This window comes from Ptychodera flava, chromosome 10 (assembly GCF_041260155.1).
Source record: "Ptychodera flava strain L36383 chromosome 10, AS_Pfla_20210202, whole genome shotgun sequence".
In the NCBI taxonomy this organism is placed as follows: domain Eukaryota; kingdom Metazoa; phylum Hemichordata; class Enteropneusta; family Ptychoderidae; genus Ptychodera; species Ptychodera flava.
The window spans coordinates 30,379,117-30,395,205 of record NC_091937.1 but is presented as its reverse complement, the minus strand read 5'-3'; the positions used below and the strand labels follow the sequence as shown (position 1 = coordinate 30,395,205).

The window sequence follows — 16,089 nt, the reverse complement described above, 5'->3', positions numbered from 1 at the left end:
TTTATGACCGTACACTCTATAAGAGAGTAGGTGAACCAAGCGGGTAGGGGAGCTGTCTGGATTGCTTTAGTTTAATAATAAACATTATCCCCTACCAGCAACCAAAATCAGCTATAGTATTGATTAGAGCTAGAGAGAGAGAGAGAGAGAGAGAGAGAGAGAGAGAGAGAGAGAGAGAGAGAGAGAGAGAGAGAGAGAGAGAGAGAGAGGAGGGAGGGAGGGACAGACCGACGGACAGACAGACAGACAGACAGACAGACAGACGGACAGATATACAAACAGAGACTGACGGACAGACAGAAACAAAGACATTCTTTATGAACTCAGTTCGAGTATTGCTCATTTTTCCAACATGGCAACCACAGAAGTTCGTGAGCATTGGTTTTCTCCATAGACCGAGATTGGCGACATTCGCCGCCCTCACTACAATGATTTCCCCACAGTGGACAACTGCATTCTCCTGATAGTTGTAGATCGATGAATTCCCTGCGATGTTGCGGGTACACGGTCGAAATGCCGCGTAATTCTTATACAACTGAAAAGTGTCGAGGGCAACCTTTTTTGAAATAGATCATGCATTATCTTGACGTCGCTTTGTGTTTTTTTTTCAGAAGATGTAACTTTGAATTTTTCTCTCATACTTCGCTGATGAATGTTGAAGTTTTATCAACATTGACAAACATGTGTCATGTTTCTATAATTTGCACCGGTTACTGTAAATCTTCATTCTAGTAATTCGCCAAATTTCAACATTTCACCGCTTGGGCTTGAATTCCCACGATTTACCGGAGGTGTAATTTTCCAAAATTGGCGGCAAATTCACATTTTCAAGTCTCTTCTGTTTAAATTCAATGGCAGCGCCATTCCAGGCAACCGCATGTCTCGTGAATTCCTATGATTATGCATGAAATGTCTCACGCAAGGTTGGACAATAGAAAGACAATGTAGTCGAACTTTCATCAGAACTGTAGCTGTTAAGTATCGCTTTTCATATTTTCACAGCTTGGATTTAAAACAATGGTGTTGTGACATGTCTCATGCATACTACGTATTAATCATTGTGAAACTAGCGTTGGCAAGTTTTCTTGTCGACAAAGTGTTGTAAATTAGAGAGTCGGACTTTGGGGGCCTTGGAGTGAGCATATCTCCAGGCTCTCGGAACTAAGAGTTGCCCCAGGCAGCCATCAGGCTGACCTTGGGAAATAAAGTTTTGAGCGCAACGTTAATTCCTGTTTCGCCTGATCTATATATTTACTCCATCTACGCGTGGTCTGAAGTTCCCCTTAATCCTGATTCCAGAACAGCAAGAACATTTCTTTTACACTTTGATACATGGGTCATAGTAATATTGTTTGATTTTTTGAAGAAGCAGATTAATAAACTAAATGTACAGATTTACCGAGATTTCATTTTCCAAGGGCCCTAATGTCCCGTATGAATTAAAGTATAATATTATTTGTATTAACTGTAATATGATGAAAATTTAAGAATTTATATTTTACTGAGGTGAAAATTTAATTTGTCTGCGTTACGACTCAAATTAAGTCCATACCGGCTGCTGTCCGATGATGTTTCTAAATATATCTGCCCCGGGTGCCTTCATTTTAATGCCTTAATGGCTGGAACCGATGATAAAATTGCAGAATCGTCTTGACCAGGATTTTATTTCTCTCTGTATAAATAAGTCTCTTCAAAAGAACATATTGTCCCTACAGTGGCTACCTTTGGGCTTCCAGTGTCTAAAACAAGGTATATATACAACAACCAAAACAGGCACAGAATCAACAACTATACAATTCTTGAAATATATTCCTTTATACTGAATGGATGTATCGGAGTCACAGGTACCCACCACCCTGATGGAGACAGTTTCATCTGGGCTGGCAAATATGTATTGCGTTACATACCTTGAAGGGACACGCCCCGAAGCGGCGATATTCAAAGGTCGCGATACGATGAGGGATTTTTTTTTATCTGTTGGTGCTCCATGCTTCATTCATAGCCATTACAATTGCCATTGTTTAAGTTTATAGATCTTTTATTCGGGATAACATTTAGAGACAATGTATACACACAGACGAGTTTTGAACCCATCACATTTTCAAGCGCTGCATCTTTTGTGGCTCTGCGTACACACAGGTCGTCAGAATTGCTGGGGGGAGGGGGTGAGTTGATGCGGGGACCAAACTGCTATGTTGCTCTCGTAAACAGGTTGTTTGGTCGAGTGAATAAATTCTTATAATTACTTATTCCCAATCTATATCAGACATTTCGATTTCAGTCCAGAGTAAAGTATGATGGGGCAGTTTAATCATAACGTGCCATTTCAGGACATCGATTTTGGTACCTGTTGTGTCCAACTGTCGTCTATACCACCCAGTAAATGCAAAGCAACCCGTTGCAGATTGGATTCATTGCGCAAACTTGGCATAAAGAGGCAAATTTTTGATCTCAGGATACAGCTATCTACAAAATTGTACAATTTCTAGATGGTATGCGAGTCTGTACTGGACGGCAATCGAAAATCGGACTTCCGGTAAATTTCATACATTCCCTTCGAATTGTAGGAACTCGAGCACACGGATAATAGCCGACTTGAATCTAAATTTGAAATTTGCAGTTCAGCGATGTGCAAGAGATGGGTTTATTTTTACTCACTTCTCTAATATGCGGGCCGCCCACGCCCATCGCCCATCGCCAAAAAGTGCCCTGTTCAAGGGGCACAACATTATGCCAGAGTCTCGAACTCTGCTTCCTCTCTGCTTGTGAGTCGGCTACTCAACTTTACCTGGGTCTCAAACTCTAGTCTTTCGATCAAGAGTCCAGTGCGTATACCCACTGAATCATGTAGAAACAAATCACTGAACGTACGCATTCCGACGGATATAAATATAGAATATACAGATACAGATCACGCCAATAATATTAAATCTCTGTCTCTCTGTCTCTGTCTCTGTCTCTCTGTCTCTGTCTGTCTCTATCTCTGTCTCTCTGTCTCTGTCTGTCTCTGTCTCTGTCCGTCTGTCTGTCTGTCTCTCTGTCTGTCTGTCTGTCTGTCTGTCTCTCTGTCTCTCTCTCTCTCTCTCTCTCTCTCTCTCTCTCTCTCTCTCTCTCTCTCTCTCTCTCTCTCCGTTATTATTTACTTATATATGTATGTATTACACACACACATAAATATATATATATATATATATATATATATATATATATATATATATATATATATATATATATATATATATATATATATATATATATGACTCCGTTTAATGTTTCTTTCTGTCACTTCGTCACTTCAACGTCGTCCATTTTTTGAGTGACATGCCACAATTTTCTTTCTATAGAATTTTGTTGCAGACATACTGGCTGTTGCGACCGAATAGTAACACCGATAAATCAAATAAGAAGAGTGACTTGGCACTTGGGCTGACTTAAACGTACAGTGTCATCGATATGCTATTGAAAGTAGACTGGTTTCATAACGTCCTGCACAGGTTTCATCGAATTGTTACCCAGTAACATTGAATGCAGAATAGCACAGAGCCAGATATCCGGACTCGAAAAAAATGTTTTTAATTTAACCATTCGATGGTCTACAGCGTGTTTTGGCTCACTTTCAAAGTTGTATAGAACATTATCTTTCCACCGTGTTCTGCAAAAGATAAGTACTTCCCACATGCATATGAAACAAAGAAAAGCATTCGTGTTTAAATATTGTTGAATTCCAGCTAATTTACTTGTGTAATCAAAAGAGGTCAACAAGACACTAGGGGTATTACTCTTGATTTTGAAATATAACACTATAATATTTCCTTGTGAAACACACAAGCAAAAGTTTTAAACCCCAATTTAAATTATCTTAGTTGTCATATCATGAACGTTTTTAGGGAAAAGGGTTTCTATATCTTGAAAAAGACCTATAAATGAAATCACGAAAAACGAAAAATTTCAAAACTTGGGCGGCGAGATAGAATCTACTCTCATGTCCTATAAAACGTTATTATTAGCAGGACAAAAGACTGCGTTCTCTTCAAACACGTCATAACGATATTATGAGAATATTTCAACACTATAATGATTCTAAAAAGTTTATCCCCATGAAACGGTGCAATTTTGTTCCAGCAATCACAGTTAATTCTCACGCTGAGAACAGTCGGGGAAAAAACTGTCTCGGGAGACCACAGAACTCAATGGACGCAAAATGCTTGTACAGCATGGCGTACACTACTTAGCATGGCCACCTGTGGAATAACTCCAAACGTTTCTGAATGAACGGACTTTTTGCCCCGCTAATAGTCGCTTTCCCGAAGTGACAAGCATCCTGCACCCGCCATTGACTTGAACCTGTCAGAATTCGTCGGCGACGAAACCTATATATAAACGAGTTCACTTTGGCTACTGCAAGATCAGATCACCCCAAATAAATCCACCCATGAGTCTGAAGTATATTAAACGCTCGCTCTTCATGCGGGTGAAGGTCGAGCCACTTTCGAACATAGCAATTTCAAACTATCGTCTGAAATCGTTTACCCTGGACGACCCGATATAAATTCACCATCTTTCCAACCCATACGGCATTGACACAAATATAGTAATGTCGCCATGGAAACGGATTTCACATGCCACTTTGAATCGCCTCGGTAACCCGTAAATTTTTTCATGCGATTTATCTCAAAAAATGTGGGCAAGAACCGGTCAAGCATGGGTTGAAAGGCATTTGCAATAACCGTATCGCAGTCAAGCCAATGCTGAATAAGTAAAATGTTTTGAAGGAAAAAAAAGATACAAGATATTCTTCCCGCGTAAATGTCATGATTGTACTTTCTAAAACAAATTGAGTGGATCACGCTAGAATCTACAAAATGTTTGCCTTTTGGTTAAACTAACTCTTAATTTAAGTTTCCATGTTTTGATGTGTCCCGTGTGCACCCATCCGTTCTTCACAACTCACTGATTAAGCCAGGCACAGTTTAATCGCTAGCAGTGGACAAAATAGACCATGTATTAATCCACAAAAAATGGAATCGTTATTATGTTGAAGTTTGATGTCGCACATTCGCAATAGACGCTCCGCAAAATAGCTTATATGGCCCTTAATAAATGGTTTGCTGTTCTGGCTGCTTCTATAAATTTCAAGAAATCAGTATGTTTTGGAACACTCAGTAATCGCATAAAAATTAAAAAGCACAATGTTTTTGACGAGCTTTATCTGAACGAGATTGGCCTCTAAACATTGCGAGGGTACTGAACGTTGATCAGCCTACAGAGCTCGTGTTAATCGAGTTTGTGGAGAACTTTGGCCCATTCGATAGGTATTCGAGGGATAGTACCTCATCTGATCTAACAAATCTGCGGTGTGTCCATCTACTTCCCAGCACTGTTTGAAGGTCCTCTCACACCTCTGAAACGCGCTTTTCTTCTCCGAAACTTATTGGTGAGTTGGACACTACCGTGACGTGCGAATATGATTTTATGACGATATTGTTCATACCAACTTTGGGGAACGTGTTTCGCATATTCACGGTTTCGTAAATTGCGCGTCAGCGTGAAAGTGCGTGGTCGTTAGCTACAGAAGAGGCAGAAAATTACCGTGTCTGAAAAGGCCAGAACTTTTCCCCTTCATCGTAGTGCCCCCGTGTCTGGCTTTCATCGGGAGAATTTCAAAATACAACGCGGGGCTAATTTCGTTGTTATAATAAATTGCATTTCTCAATTCCGCGTCGGTGTTTTGATGCCTGGAAATGCTTGTTTTTGTCGGGGCTGAAATGTATACACGCTTAAACACATGTATCAGAAATTGGCCACCATTACTGGGAAATTACGTGTAACAGCGTTTTAATGCCGCGTATTTGTCCACGAGTCTCACTTGTGGACAGTAATTGCGACACGGCAATTTCTCACCGTTAAGTATTGCCACGACGGAAAGCATTGATCAACGAGAGGAAGCTTGGAAAAGGGCAAGCGTGTAATTTGACCTATTTTGTGACTAATTTGGCCAAATTTGAGATGATTAGGAGTAATTCTGTCAGGGCATGGGGAGACCAAATGGGGTATATGACAAAGGGAAGTTTGAGCCGCTGACGGGAGCGCGAAGCGATTTTGGCGACAACAGCTAGATTGAAAGGAACACCGCTACGAGCAGGGACACAACCATCGCCACTTGTCGCTATGTGCTTGTCATAATAACGACATATTAAAGAGCTATTAAAAGCGATTCGCTAAGTAGTAGAGAGGACGGTGCAATTTTGACGACAGAGGGAGGGAGGTATTTAAACACTCGTTGCATTTAGCACGACGAGAAAAGAAAACTTCCTTTTCTTATTGTCTTCAACTTGCCCTATCCTATGTGATATCTCCGCTGTGCTTCTTAATATTCTACACTTTCAAGTTTACCAAGCGTAAATGCAAAGCGCATATACAATAAATTGTCGCGCGCGAATTAGTTGCGCGGGCTCAATGTGCTGACGTGTAAAGTAAGTTCAAAAGTATTTAAAAAGTTTAAAACCACGTTAGAGAAACCTCAAAGATTGGAACGGTTCAGTTCGGTATGAAGCAATCTCAACGGCCTTTCATGCACTTGCTCACTTTAATTTCTCCGGCATGCTTCCAGTTTAACACGAGTGGCTTAAAACCCGACCCATAACCCCCTTCGAGCTGCATGAGTGTTTGACGAGCCGACGGGCTTATTGTGCGTGGAGGCGCGGTTGCCGTGGAAACGGCATCCAGTGAACATACACGGATCATAAAGGCTTTCGAAATTCCCCTCCCACCCAATCAGGGCATTTTGTTAGCAAACACAAGGTGGGGACGACTTTAGTCCTTTTTATGGGCAGTATTTGTCAGTTGCTTGCTGTGTCTTGGGCCAGCTTTTCAATTCATCCCCGACGTGTACATTTCACTGAAAAGAGGTGTCCATTTCTGGCTGCATTTTGACTTTCTCATACGGGGGGCTTTCAGGGCTGGGAAGTCAAGGCGGTCGTAGCCGATCGTTGTTCGGTCCCAGAGAAAGTCTCTAGAGCACCTCCTATGTAAATTATCCTCCCCTAAAAAAAGTGAAAATTCCCTGGCAAAGTACAGTCTCACTTCAACCTCCATGGTATAGTTCACACTTTTACTTTTGGGGCGGACGGGGGGAAACTCTCTTGAAACGGACAGTGGTTGAAATCTGTAGCAGAGAATACAGTTAATAAGGTTTGACTGAACAAAGTCAGTTGTTTTCTGTGTTATTTTTGTGGGAAGTAAATGAACACAACTGTGAGGTATATTCACACACATTGTGTTGCGTTTCGCTCTGTTTGCGCAGCTGTGATGTCCAGGGCCCGCCATTCTTTGGGCGAGAGAAGCCCAGCACAAAACAAGCATTGAAAGCGTTTCTGGGCAGTGACTGGACGATATTCAGATCCGGAGAGGGGCTTTTGAGCGTCTTCAGAATGCTGGTGAGGCAGTGTTTTGTGTTGGGCGAAGATCCGGGCTCCTATGGGGGATGCCTTACAAAGCAGGGTGACCTTTGTCAGCCATGGGTCCCCTCTTTCACATAAGCTCTACAAAGTTTGGCTAACTTCGTCCTATCTTAGGTTGCCTTTTGAACCGCCAGCTAGGCGACCCAATGTCACGCCTTTTCACTGAGAGACATTCAGAAGTTTGTCAAGAAAAGTTTCGTTGAATGCCTGATGTATGGTACAAGCTGGGACTGCATTCACGCCGTGTTAGAAATTGACATGTGCCTACAAAGGGAAGAAAATCTTCAACAGACGAGCAGAAACCGACATTTCCGTCGATCAAAAAACCAACTCAATCAATACAACCACGCTTAATGGTGACGGAGTCAAGGTATCAGATATCTGCTAAATCTGACTCTGACGTTACTTTTCCATAAAAGTCTGAGGTTTTGCATTCCTTTCACACTAAGCAAGCACAAAATGCAGAAACTGGATGTTTTGAGAGCAATATCAACTATGCCCGATCCTTATGCGAGGAATCTCATCTTGAGTGTAATTTCACAGTACTTACTGCTGCAACTATTTCCCAGTGAAACACGAAAACAAAGTTAACGGGCAGTGGTTTCCTTTGTCATTCACAAACACTGTAAACAACAGTCAAGTATTAATTAGATGTTCGACACCTTGTTTTTTTGTTGAAGAACAACACCGCTTAGATCAATATTGTCTCGCAGATATCTATTTAGTGAAATTTCACAGCAAAGTGGAAAGTAGCGATGGCCGTTATTTTTTTTTTTCGCTAACTCTATAGCGCCACTTTCACAATTTGTAATTTCTAAACTTTTTTTGTCTTGGCCCTCGATCTCCTAATTGGCTCTCCGGCCTTGATGGCCGGTTGGTTCGCTTCGCTTTCAAATCACAAAGCTGTTGGAATAGACAGTTTCTAAAGATGTTTCGAATCCAGCAAGGTCGTTCCTCATTGAGAGTTACCAAGGCGTGGTGACGTCAAAAATGACCAAGAAGGTCACTTTACAAAAAAGACGGATCTCGACCGCAAGTCACTTCTTCACAAATACATGTGCTGTATGTAAATCATCGAAATATATATGGTTAGATTTTCTTTCAGTCAGCCATAACCAGATGGTGTTTGAGACAGTAATTTTCTTTTGGAAACATTGTATTGGAGAGCGCTAACCGCGCAGCTTTTACGATGCGTTCGGCGGAAGGTCTTGGTACCAAATGTTAAGATTCAAGCGCATGTGCGAATAATTGAAAACGATAACTCGATCATTGGTCGCACTAAGTGCTAATTACACCGTATGTATTTCTCCTTCATATCAACTTAGCATGGCTTGTCATAAATTTCGTATCCCCGGGCTGTTTTGGAATTCCGTTTCACAAGACATTCACTGGGACTGTACTTTTCCCACACTTATGTTACGATGTCCTCTGTATTCCGACTCGGCGTTTTCTTTGTGCAAAGGCGGTGATAATGAGCGGGCCCGCCGAAACAAGGTACCGACTCGGTCCGCCGCGAGAAACGGGGTTCTCCGACTGTTGTTAAGTTTGAAAGGACGCTACAAAAAAGCAATAAGGCGGTAGCTATGGAGGGGTGTAATCTAAACTTTACCTCTGGCGCTGTTTCGATTTGAATGGGACTGGCATCGTGGTCCGGCCAACAATAGGGGTTTCTGCCGCGGCGCTTGTTTGGATACGGGGTGACCAGCCACTCCCTTGCCAGATATTAGAAATTTGATACACCCCTGGAAAATCTGACTAGGCTTTAACTCCATCCCCTCGTAACTGTTAATGAGTACAGCTCGGTGACTGACTTCACAGCTCTCCCCGCTGGCCAGGATTTCTGACCGTAAGATTATTACATAGTGCCGAGAAAGCAAACAAACTGTACGCGAGGCAACACTGTTGATTCTCTGTTGAAAGTTCTTGTGTGAAAGACAGACGCAAGATTTCTTGCCGCGAACTAAGGCTTTTTACAGAGCGCGATACACAATGTGTGTTCGTGTATCACGGTATACCTTTTTTCTCACAAAAGCAAGTTTGTATAAGGCGGCAAAGTTCGTTGAAAACATGTTTAAGAAGTCACACGCACATGCGCGCCACAACAACCGAGCACGGACTGTGTTTATTAAGTTCAAGATGAAATAAATCTTCATAAAAAAGGCAACTGAAATGTACACGGTGTCATCGTCAAAGCGTGATATTTGATTTCATCTAAAGTGATCGCTGTCAATGTATTGACATTAAAACAACTAGGGCCTAAGTTATTCTTTTCTCGGGATACATAATTTGTTTAAACCTGCTGGGTCCTAATTTGATGTCTATTCTAAGCACACCCTTTGTTTATTTTCTAAGATTTGATTACATTAACCGAGCTGTAGTATACGACGGAGATCGATCATGATAACATATAAAACAAACAAACAAGTCAAATGACGTTTCACTTCGTTTTTACCCGTTTTTAAGTTTTTACCCGACTTTTACTTGAATATCAGGCTTTCATATTTTTGGGAAACAAGAAATACCCGACCCCGAACCAGTTGACGACAACCTTCAAAATCCCATTTGATTCCGAAGGTCTTGCCTTCAATTACTGGACAATCTTCGCGCTCATTTACCTATCTTTGTAATATTTTCCCCGGTTTCTTGTTTCATTCTACGTTTTTGAAGTTTTAATTTACAACCTTAGAAATAACAAGTCAAGAAGAATGACACTCCTTTAAGTTTTCAGTTTTCGTTCACTACGGATTTGTGGACCGTGAGTCTACAAAACGTCAAGCCTAGACTACAAAAATCGACCCATCTGATCCGAACGGGGTATTAGGAATCAGTTGTCAACAAAATACACCAATTTTCAATGCGAAAGTCTCTATGGCGGAATTTTAGTATCGGATTTGTGATATTAAGCTTATTTAGGGGGAAAATCGATGTGGAATGCCTTGTAATGTACTCTGGCTCTGAAAGAAGTCGAGTTTTACATGTCAATCAGGGATTGCGGTGGTAAAATTTAAATAATTCAATATTTTTTTTTTGCGGTAAAGTCATTCTCTTGCATTTGTAACTATTGCTGAGAGGACAATCCTGGGTGTTTTGATAAAAATGCAAACTAGTTGCCGGAAATGGATCTCTCTTCCATTGGGCAAACTTCGGCCTACATTCGCAGCGAGAGGTGAAAAATAGTCGCACAACTACCAACAGCTCACCGGAGTCGTCTCAGTGTGTCGCTAAATGGGGAAAAAACAACATGCCGAGGCATTTAAAGACTAAAGTTGGCGTGCAATTAATTTCACAGTTCCGTTTTCAAAACCGCTGTTCGCCATGCGCTATCTGTTTGCGCGGTAAATGATTCTGGCGAGTTTTACACTTCAAGCGGTGCTCCCATTGACTTTGCCATTACGCTGGTTGCCAGCTATGCCCCAACGCATCATGACAGGAGGGGAAACAAATTAAATCGTATGAAGTTTACATTCATTGTTTGAAATGTCATGGAGGGGATGAAACTCTCATCCGTGGTTATTTATTTACACTCTGCCCCGGCCCATCCTATCTACTTCCCGAGTATGTGGTATTGTCCGTTCCACGTTTTATTGAAAAATTATGAAATCGCTAACAGCGCCTTTTTTTCAGATAACTTTTATAGAATCACCCATATCAGTATGAAACCCGCTTAATTTAATTGATGTCAGCTAAGGTTATCTTCATCTGATCGTTGATTGACAATACGCTAAAGAATTTCAAACGATGTTACTGGAAGTGTACATTTCGGAATTCATTTTCAGTTATCTTCTCTTGAAATGTATTACACTTTATCAATGGAGACGAAATTAAACAGTGAGATGTAATGCGACATGGTATCTTGTAGCACTGTATAATTATAGGCACGACAAAAAGTACGATTAAACCGTTTTGTTTTTTTTTCGGAGAGGGGATAGAAAATGCGCTACCGTGCAATCTCTTTGTTACAAGTTCGTTTTTTTTGAACATGTAAGGATGTCTTTGAGTCTTCGTCTCATTTTTTATGTTTGTTTGTTTGTTTGCTGTGTTGATTATTCGACAAACGGTATAACGCAGAGTGCATACAGCCAAATTTACATGTATCTGTGTTATATCGTCGGCGGCATCGCGCATCAAGCGGCCGAATCCGTCATGGCCCCGTTAGGATGTCCCATCATTTTCCCTGCGGTTGACGTAATAGTCTGGTCAACTATGAAATCACTGCTTGAACTCCGACCCGTCAACACGAATGCATTCACGGGGTGCTCAGTTGAATTTCCATGCCCGTTCTGTCGGGAGCCGCCCTTTTATCGCACCTATATACATCTGCCTCTGTTGTGTTGCTCGTTTTAATTGCTCCACTCACGCCAAAGAAAATAGTCCATTTCTCGTTTTAATTGCTGCGCTCACACCAAAGAAAATAGTCTTAGTTATTAGCGCTCAACGCAGTGCGCAGTCAACAACAGCTATTGAACAAGCGTCCCAAGCTAGTTACGTATCTACAGCGCGCTGTACAAGATGCCTATAGAGGAAAAAGACTCACCATCTCCATACAGAGTGAATACCAAACTGAAAGTGAAGGTCGGTGCAGTTCACTATCAGCGAAAAAATTCATTGACAAATAAAATATCATTGCCCGACTATCGATTAATATATTTCATCGCCAGAGATGTTCGACATGAGGACTCTTCTTGTCCAATTTCAAATTCTACTGCAAGAAACTTCCTTATCACTTTCAAATTCAGAGTTCGATCTGATGAGAAATCTTTCTTGCTGATTTCACATTCAGAAAAGTATCTGATCTGGAATCTAAATGAAACGCCAAAGACGTAATCTGCCACGAACGGTTAGTCGCCCATCAACGAATAAATCTACCGACAGATGAACTCACCAACGGCGGAATTTACAGCCAAGGAAATCTGCCATCAAATGAAATACGTCAACGATGAACTTCAACTTCATTCATTGTCCAATTAAATTCACCGTTTGATAAGTTAACTATGCAATGAAATTCCCAATCCGGTCAAGTTTACAATGATGAATTATCTCCATCGCCATTAAAGTTTACTTCAAACGATACAAAATGATATAAGCGGACAGATTTTATTCAAAAACATAAATCGCTTTTGTCGCTATAAGTGCTATCCATCGTGTTTAGCGTAGAGTTTAACCGATGCAAATCTTGTAAGACACAATTCACCATCTTGTCGTATGTTCGCCAACGGCTTCTCTCACCCAAACGTGACGGGAACTTCATTGAAAGGGAGGACAGCAAATCCAACGGATCGAACCCAACCTAGTTTCTAGCAGTACTTATTAACTGGAAAGCGAAGGTACCTTGTTCAACCTTACTGGTAGGCTCGCATTGCGTAACAGTGCGGATAAATCAATCAATACCCCTGCACCGGCTGTCGCTCACAATGCTACAGAGAAATCTTCAACCATGATATCTCGTTGCCAGCACATATAGATACACACAAATTTCAGATTACAGGGTATCGGCATTGTGCCACAGAAATGTTGAACAATGCAGGCGATGTATTGTATATTACTAGATATGGCACTGTTCAATACAATGATATATACAGACTGGATAGGCTGGTTGTAACATTAGAGTACAGTGCAAGAAAGAACAGGGTTGAAAACCTCATTTGAGTATAATTTATTACTCTACACCAGAGAGGAGACTGTAAAACGCACAAACTAAAGTGAGTGGAGATATATATATATATATATATATATATATATATATATATATATATATATATATATATATAAACAGACAGAGAGTATAGGGGTTTTCTATGTATTTTATATGTATGTATGTATGTATGTATGTATGTATGTATGTATGTATGTATGTATGTATGTATGTATGTATGTATGTATGTATGTATCTATGTATGTATCTATGTATGTATGTATGTATGTATGTATGTATGTATGTATGTATGTATGTATGTATCTATGTATGTATCTATGTATGTATGTATGTATGTATGTATGTATGTATGTATGTATGCACATGTATGTACCTAGAGTAATATTGTTAAATAGATTGAAGAGTTAAGTGTGGCATGTATGTGATGTATTATAATAAGCAAATATGAAGAAACATGCAATCAAGGGTTAGCAAGTTGTTTTAATAATCCGAGTCTATCACGTTCAAATAATATCGCATACGTCACACATGTAAGATGGGCGAAACAGACACCATGCAGCCAGCTAGCAACAAATACACTTACCATCCTTGTTCATTTCAACTTCGATGCACTTTTTGAGTCGGCAGGCTCGGCATTGGTTTCTGTGTGTTTTATCTATCGGGCAGGGCCCGTTGCCTTTGTTCTTGCAGACGTACTGGCGGTTCCGCCGGATGCTTCGCTTGAAGAAACCGCTGCAGCCGTCGCAGGCGTAGACGCCGTAGTGCTTGCCGGAGCTGCGGTCACCGCACACCTTGCACGGGATGTCCAGGATGCGACCTGACGGTGCAAGAGAAAACGGGATCTTCAGTTAGCTCGTATTTCAATATGCGTGGAGTTAACAGAAATCCGAATAAACACGACAACCATGACAATATTGATTCTGCTTATTTTCTTGTGGTTACGTTTTTTTCCCAGTTTGCATGTGGCTGTGGGAAGCTAAATGATCCGGCTATAGTTGAAACAAGCGCAAGCTATACGTAAACCCTGACAATTTCTATGACAGATACATCGGCTGCATTGCACGTATTTTACCCAAAGTTACCGGTATTTGGTAGCCCTTTGTAATTTTTGATTTTATTACCCTGTAAAAAGCTTAAAGCTGGTTACAACAACGCAGCCCGTATACTGCTGGGTTATGACAGGCGTATAGCAATAGGATTTGATGGTGGCAATAGGAATTGATGGTTTTGATGCTTTGCTCAGAAAGCAAGTCTATGGTTTAATGAAACGAACATCAACAAGAGACAGAATCATCATTGGATAGCTGCATGATACTGTGTACTTCACATCTGATTTGAGAAAACGGTGGATAAAGACAGTTTTCTAAGACTGAGTATTTATAGAATGTATTTCCAAGATCAATTTTAGTTCTGTTTTTCCCACGAGATTAGTATATTTATGGTTTTTTTTCTTATTCTGTAATGTATATGGACATGTATGAAGTCTGAAATAAAGAAATACTAATAAATAAATGAATAAATTAGAAGGAGAATCAGATGCAATTGCCAATCTAGCCTTTTCGACTCTCAACAGAGCAATATCGACTGTCATTATCAATTCTCTGTACGGCTATTTGGTGGTGCGTCTCGCTAGCTTGCGGAACAATGTATTAGATCGCTCAATCCAAACACTCCACTTTTATTCGCAGAAACTCGTTCCGTCGGGATCTGGAAAATTGTTTCCGGTGATTTTTCCCCCTATGCTTTATTTGCATACAAATGAACGGATAGATTTAGTTGCCTCTCATCCGACAATCGGAAAATGATTTCGCTTCAGCCTCGTTTTTCTTATTAAAGTTATTTCCCGGGTACCTGACGCACGCCGGTGTTCGGCGATTTCCGGCAAAACGCTGTAGCCCCGACTGTCAATACGGAGAACAATTCAGGGGCCATCATCGATCATTAGAAGGTTCATTCAGCGAAATTGGCAGACGTTTTTGTGTCAAAGAGACAATGCCGTCATCTTCGTCACCCCCAAGGATTTTCATATGAAATAAAAAGCATTAATGGTCTTTATTAATCCATACTTCTGTATTTTATGAACTCATTACGCCCTGCCGGAAGAACTTATCTATAATCCTGTTTCGCCGAAAAAATGAACGACTGGTATTTCTTGTAGAACAGAAAGTATCACTGACGCCCTTACGAGCTGTCCACTTGTACCGATGCTACAGATTCTGTTTGATTTACCTGGATCAAAATCTACATTGGCGCTGAAGTCTTCCGAGTCGCTTTTTTTGGTTTGAAGCTTGACGTTTGCTAATGCACGCGCTGTTTCCCATATCAAGAATTCTGATGGTTTCGTTGGTAAAAACATTGAGCTGTTTCTCAACAAGGAAAATCCCTGTACCGTGTCGGTCAAGAAAATCTTAAAATTGAATTGATGTTTACTAATTTCAATTTGAGGGCAAGTTCGCCACCAGGCCTTCATGTTATCAGGTGTTCATACACATAACTTGCGTTTTTAAACTGGCCCTGACAAAAACACAAAGGCAGCTAACCGTTGGGCAAGGGTTTGAGTCTTGCCCCAGGCCCCTGACAAGACCAGATTGCCGCTGCACACACGAGAACACTTGCTGGAGTCGTCGATGAGTATATACCACCAAGCAGAAGCATGCGAATCGATCTCCCCATATTTTCGCATTGTCCGGGAATTGACGCTCTTCGTTTCAACACCTCTTGTTACACCCGTCAGCACTAAAGGAAAGTTATGTCAGACATGGTTGTCCTCAAGCCCGGCGTGACCACAGATCGATGGCAAAGTCATTGTTGTTGGAAGCCTTGATTCTTTCCAGCGAATGCTTGGCATACTTACCCGGATACCTCCGATGTACACGAGACAGGAAGATACGCGGCAGGTCTGACGGCTTGACACTGACCAGAGACTCCCTGTTATATCATCGCCATAACGGGGGCTGTAGAAACCATTACTTAAGA

The 16,089-nt window shown here is 41.1% G+C and overlaps 1 protein-coding gene across 1 annotated transcript in view; it reads right to left on the bottom strand.

The window, feature by feature from the left end:
• Positions 1-16,089, bottom strand: part of LOC139142478 (nuclear receptor subfamily 2 group E member 1-like) — a 35,311-nt gene that overhangs the window by 9,678 nt on the left and 9,544 nt on the right. Inside the window, exon 2 of the mRNA XM_070712417.1 lies at positions 13,697-13,930. Within this exon, the coding sequence (XP_070568518.1) occupies positions 13,697-13,930 (234 nt within the window). The remainder of the gene's footprint in view (positions 1-13,696; positions 13,931-16,089) is intronic.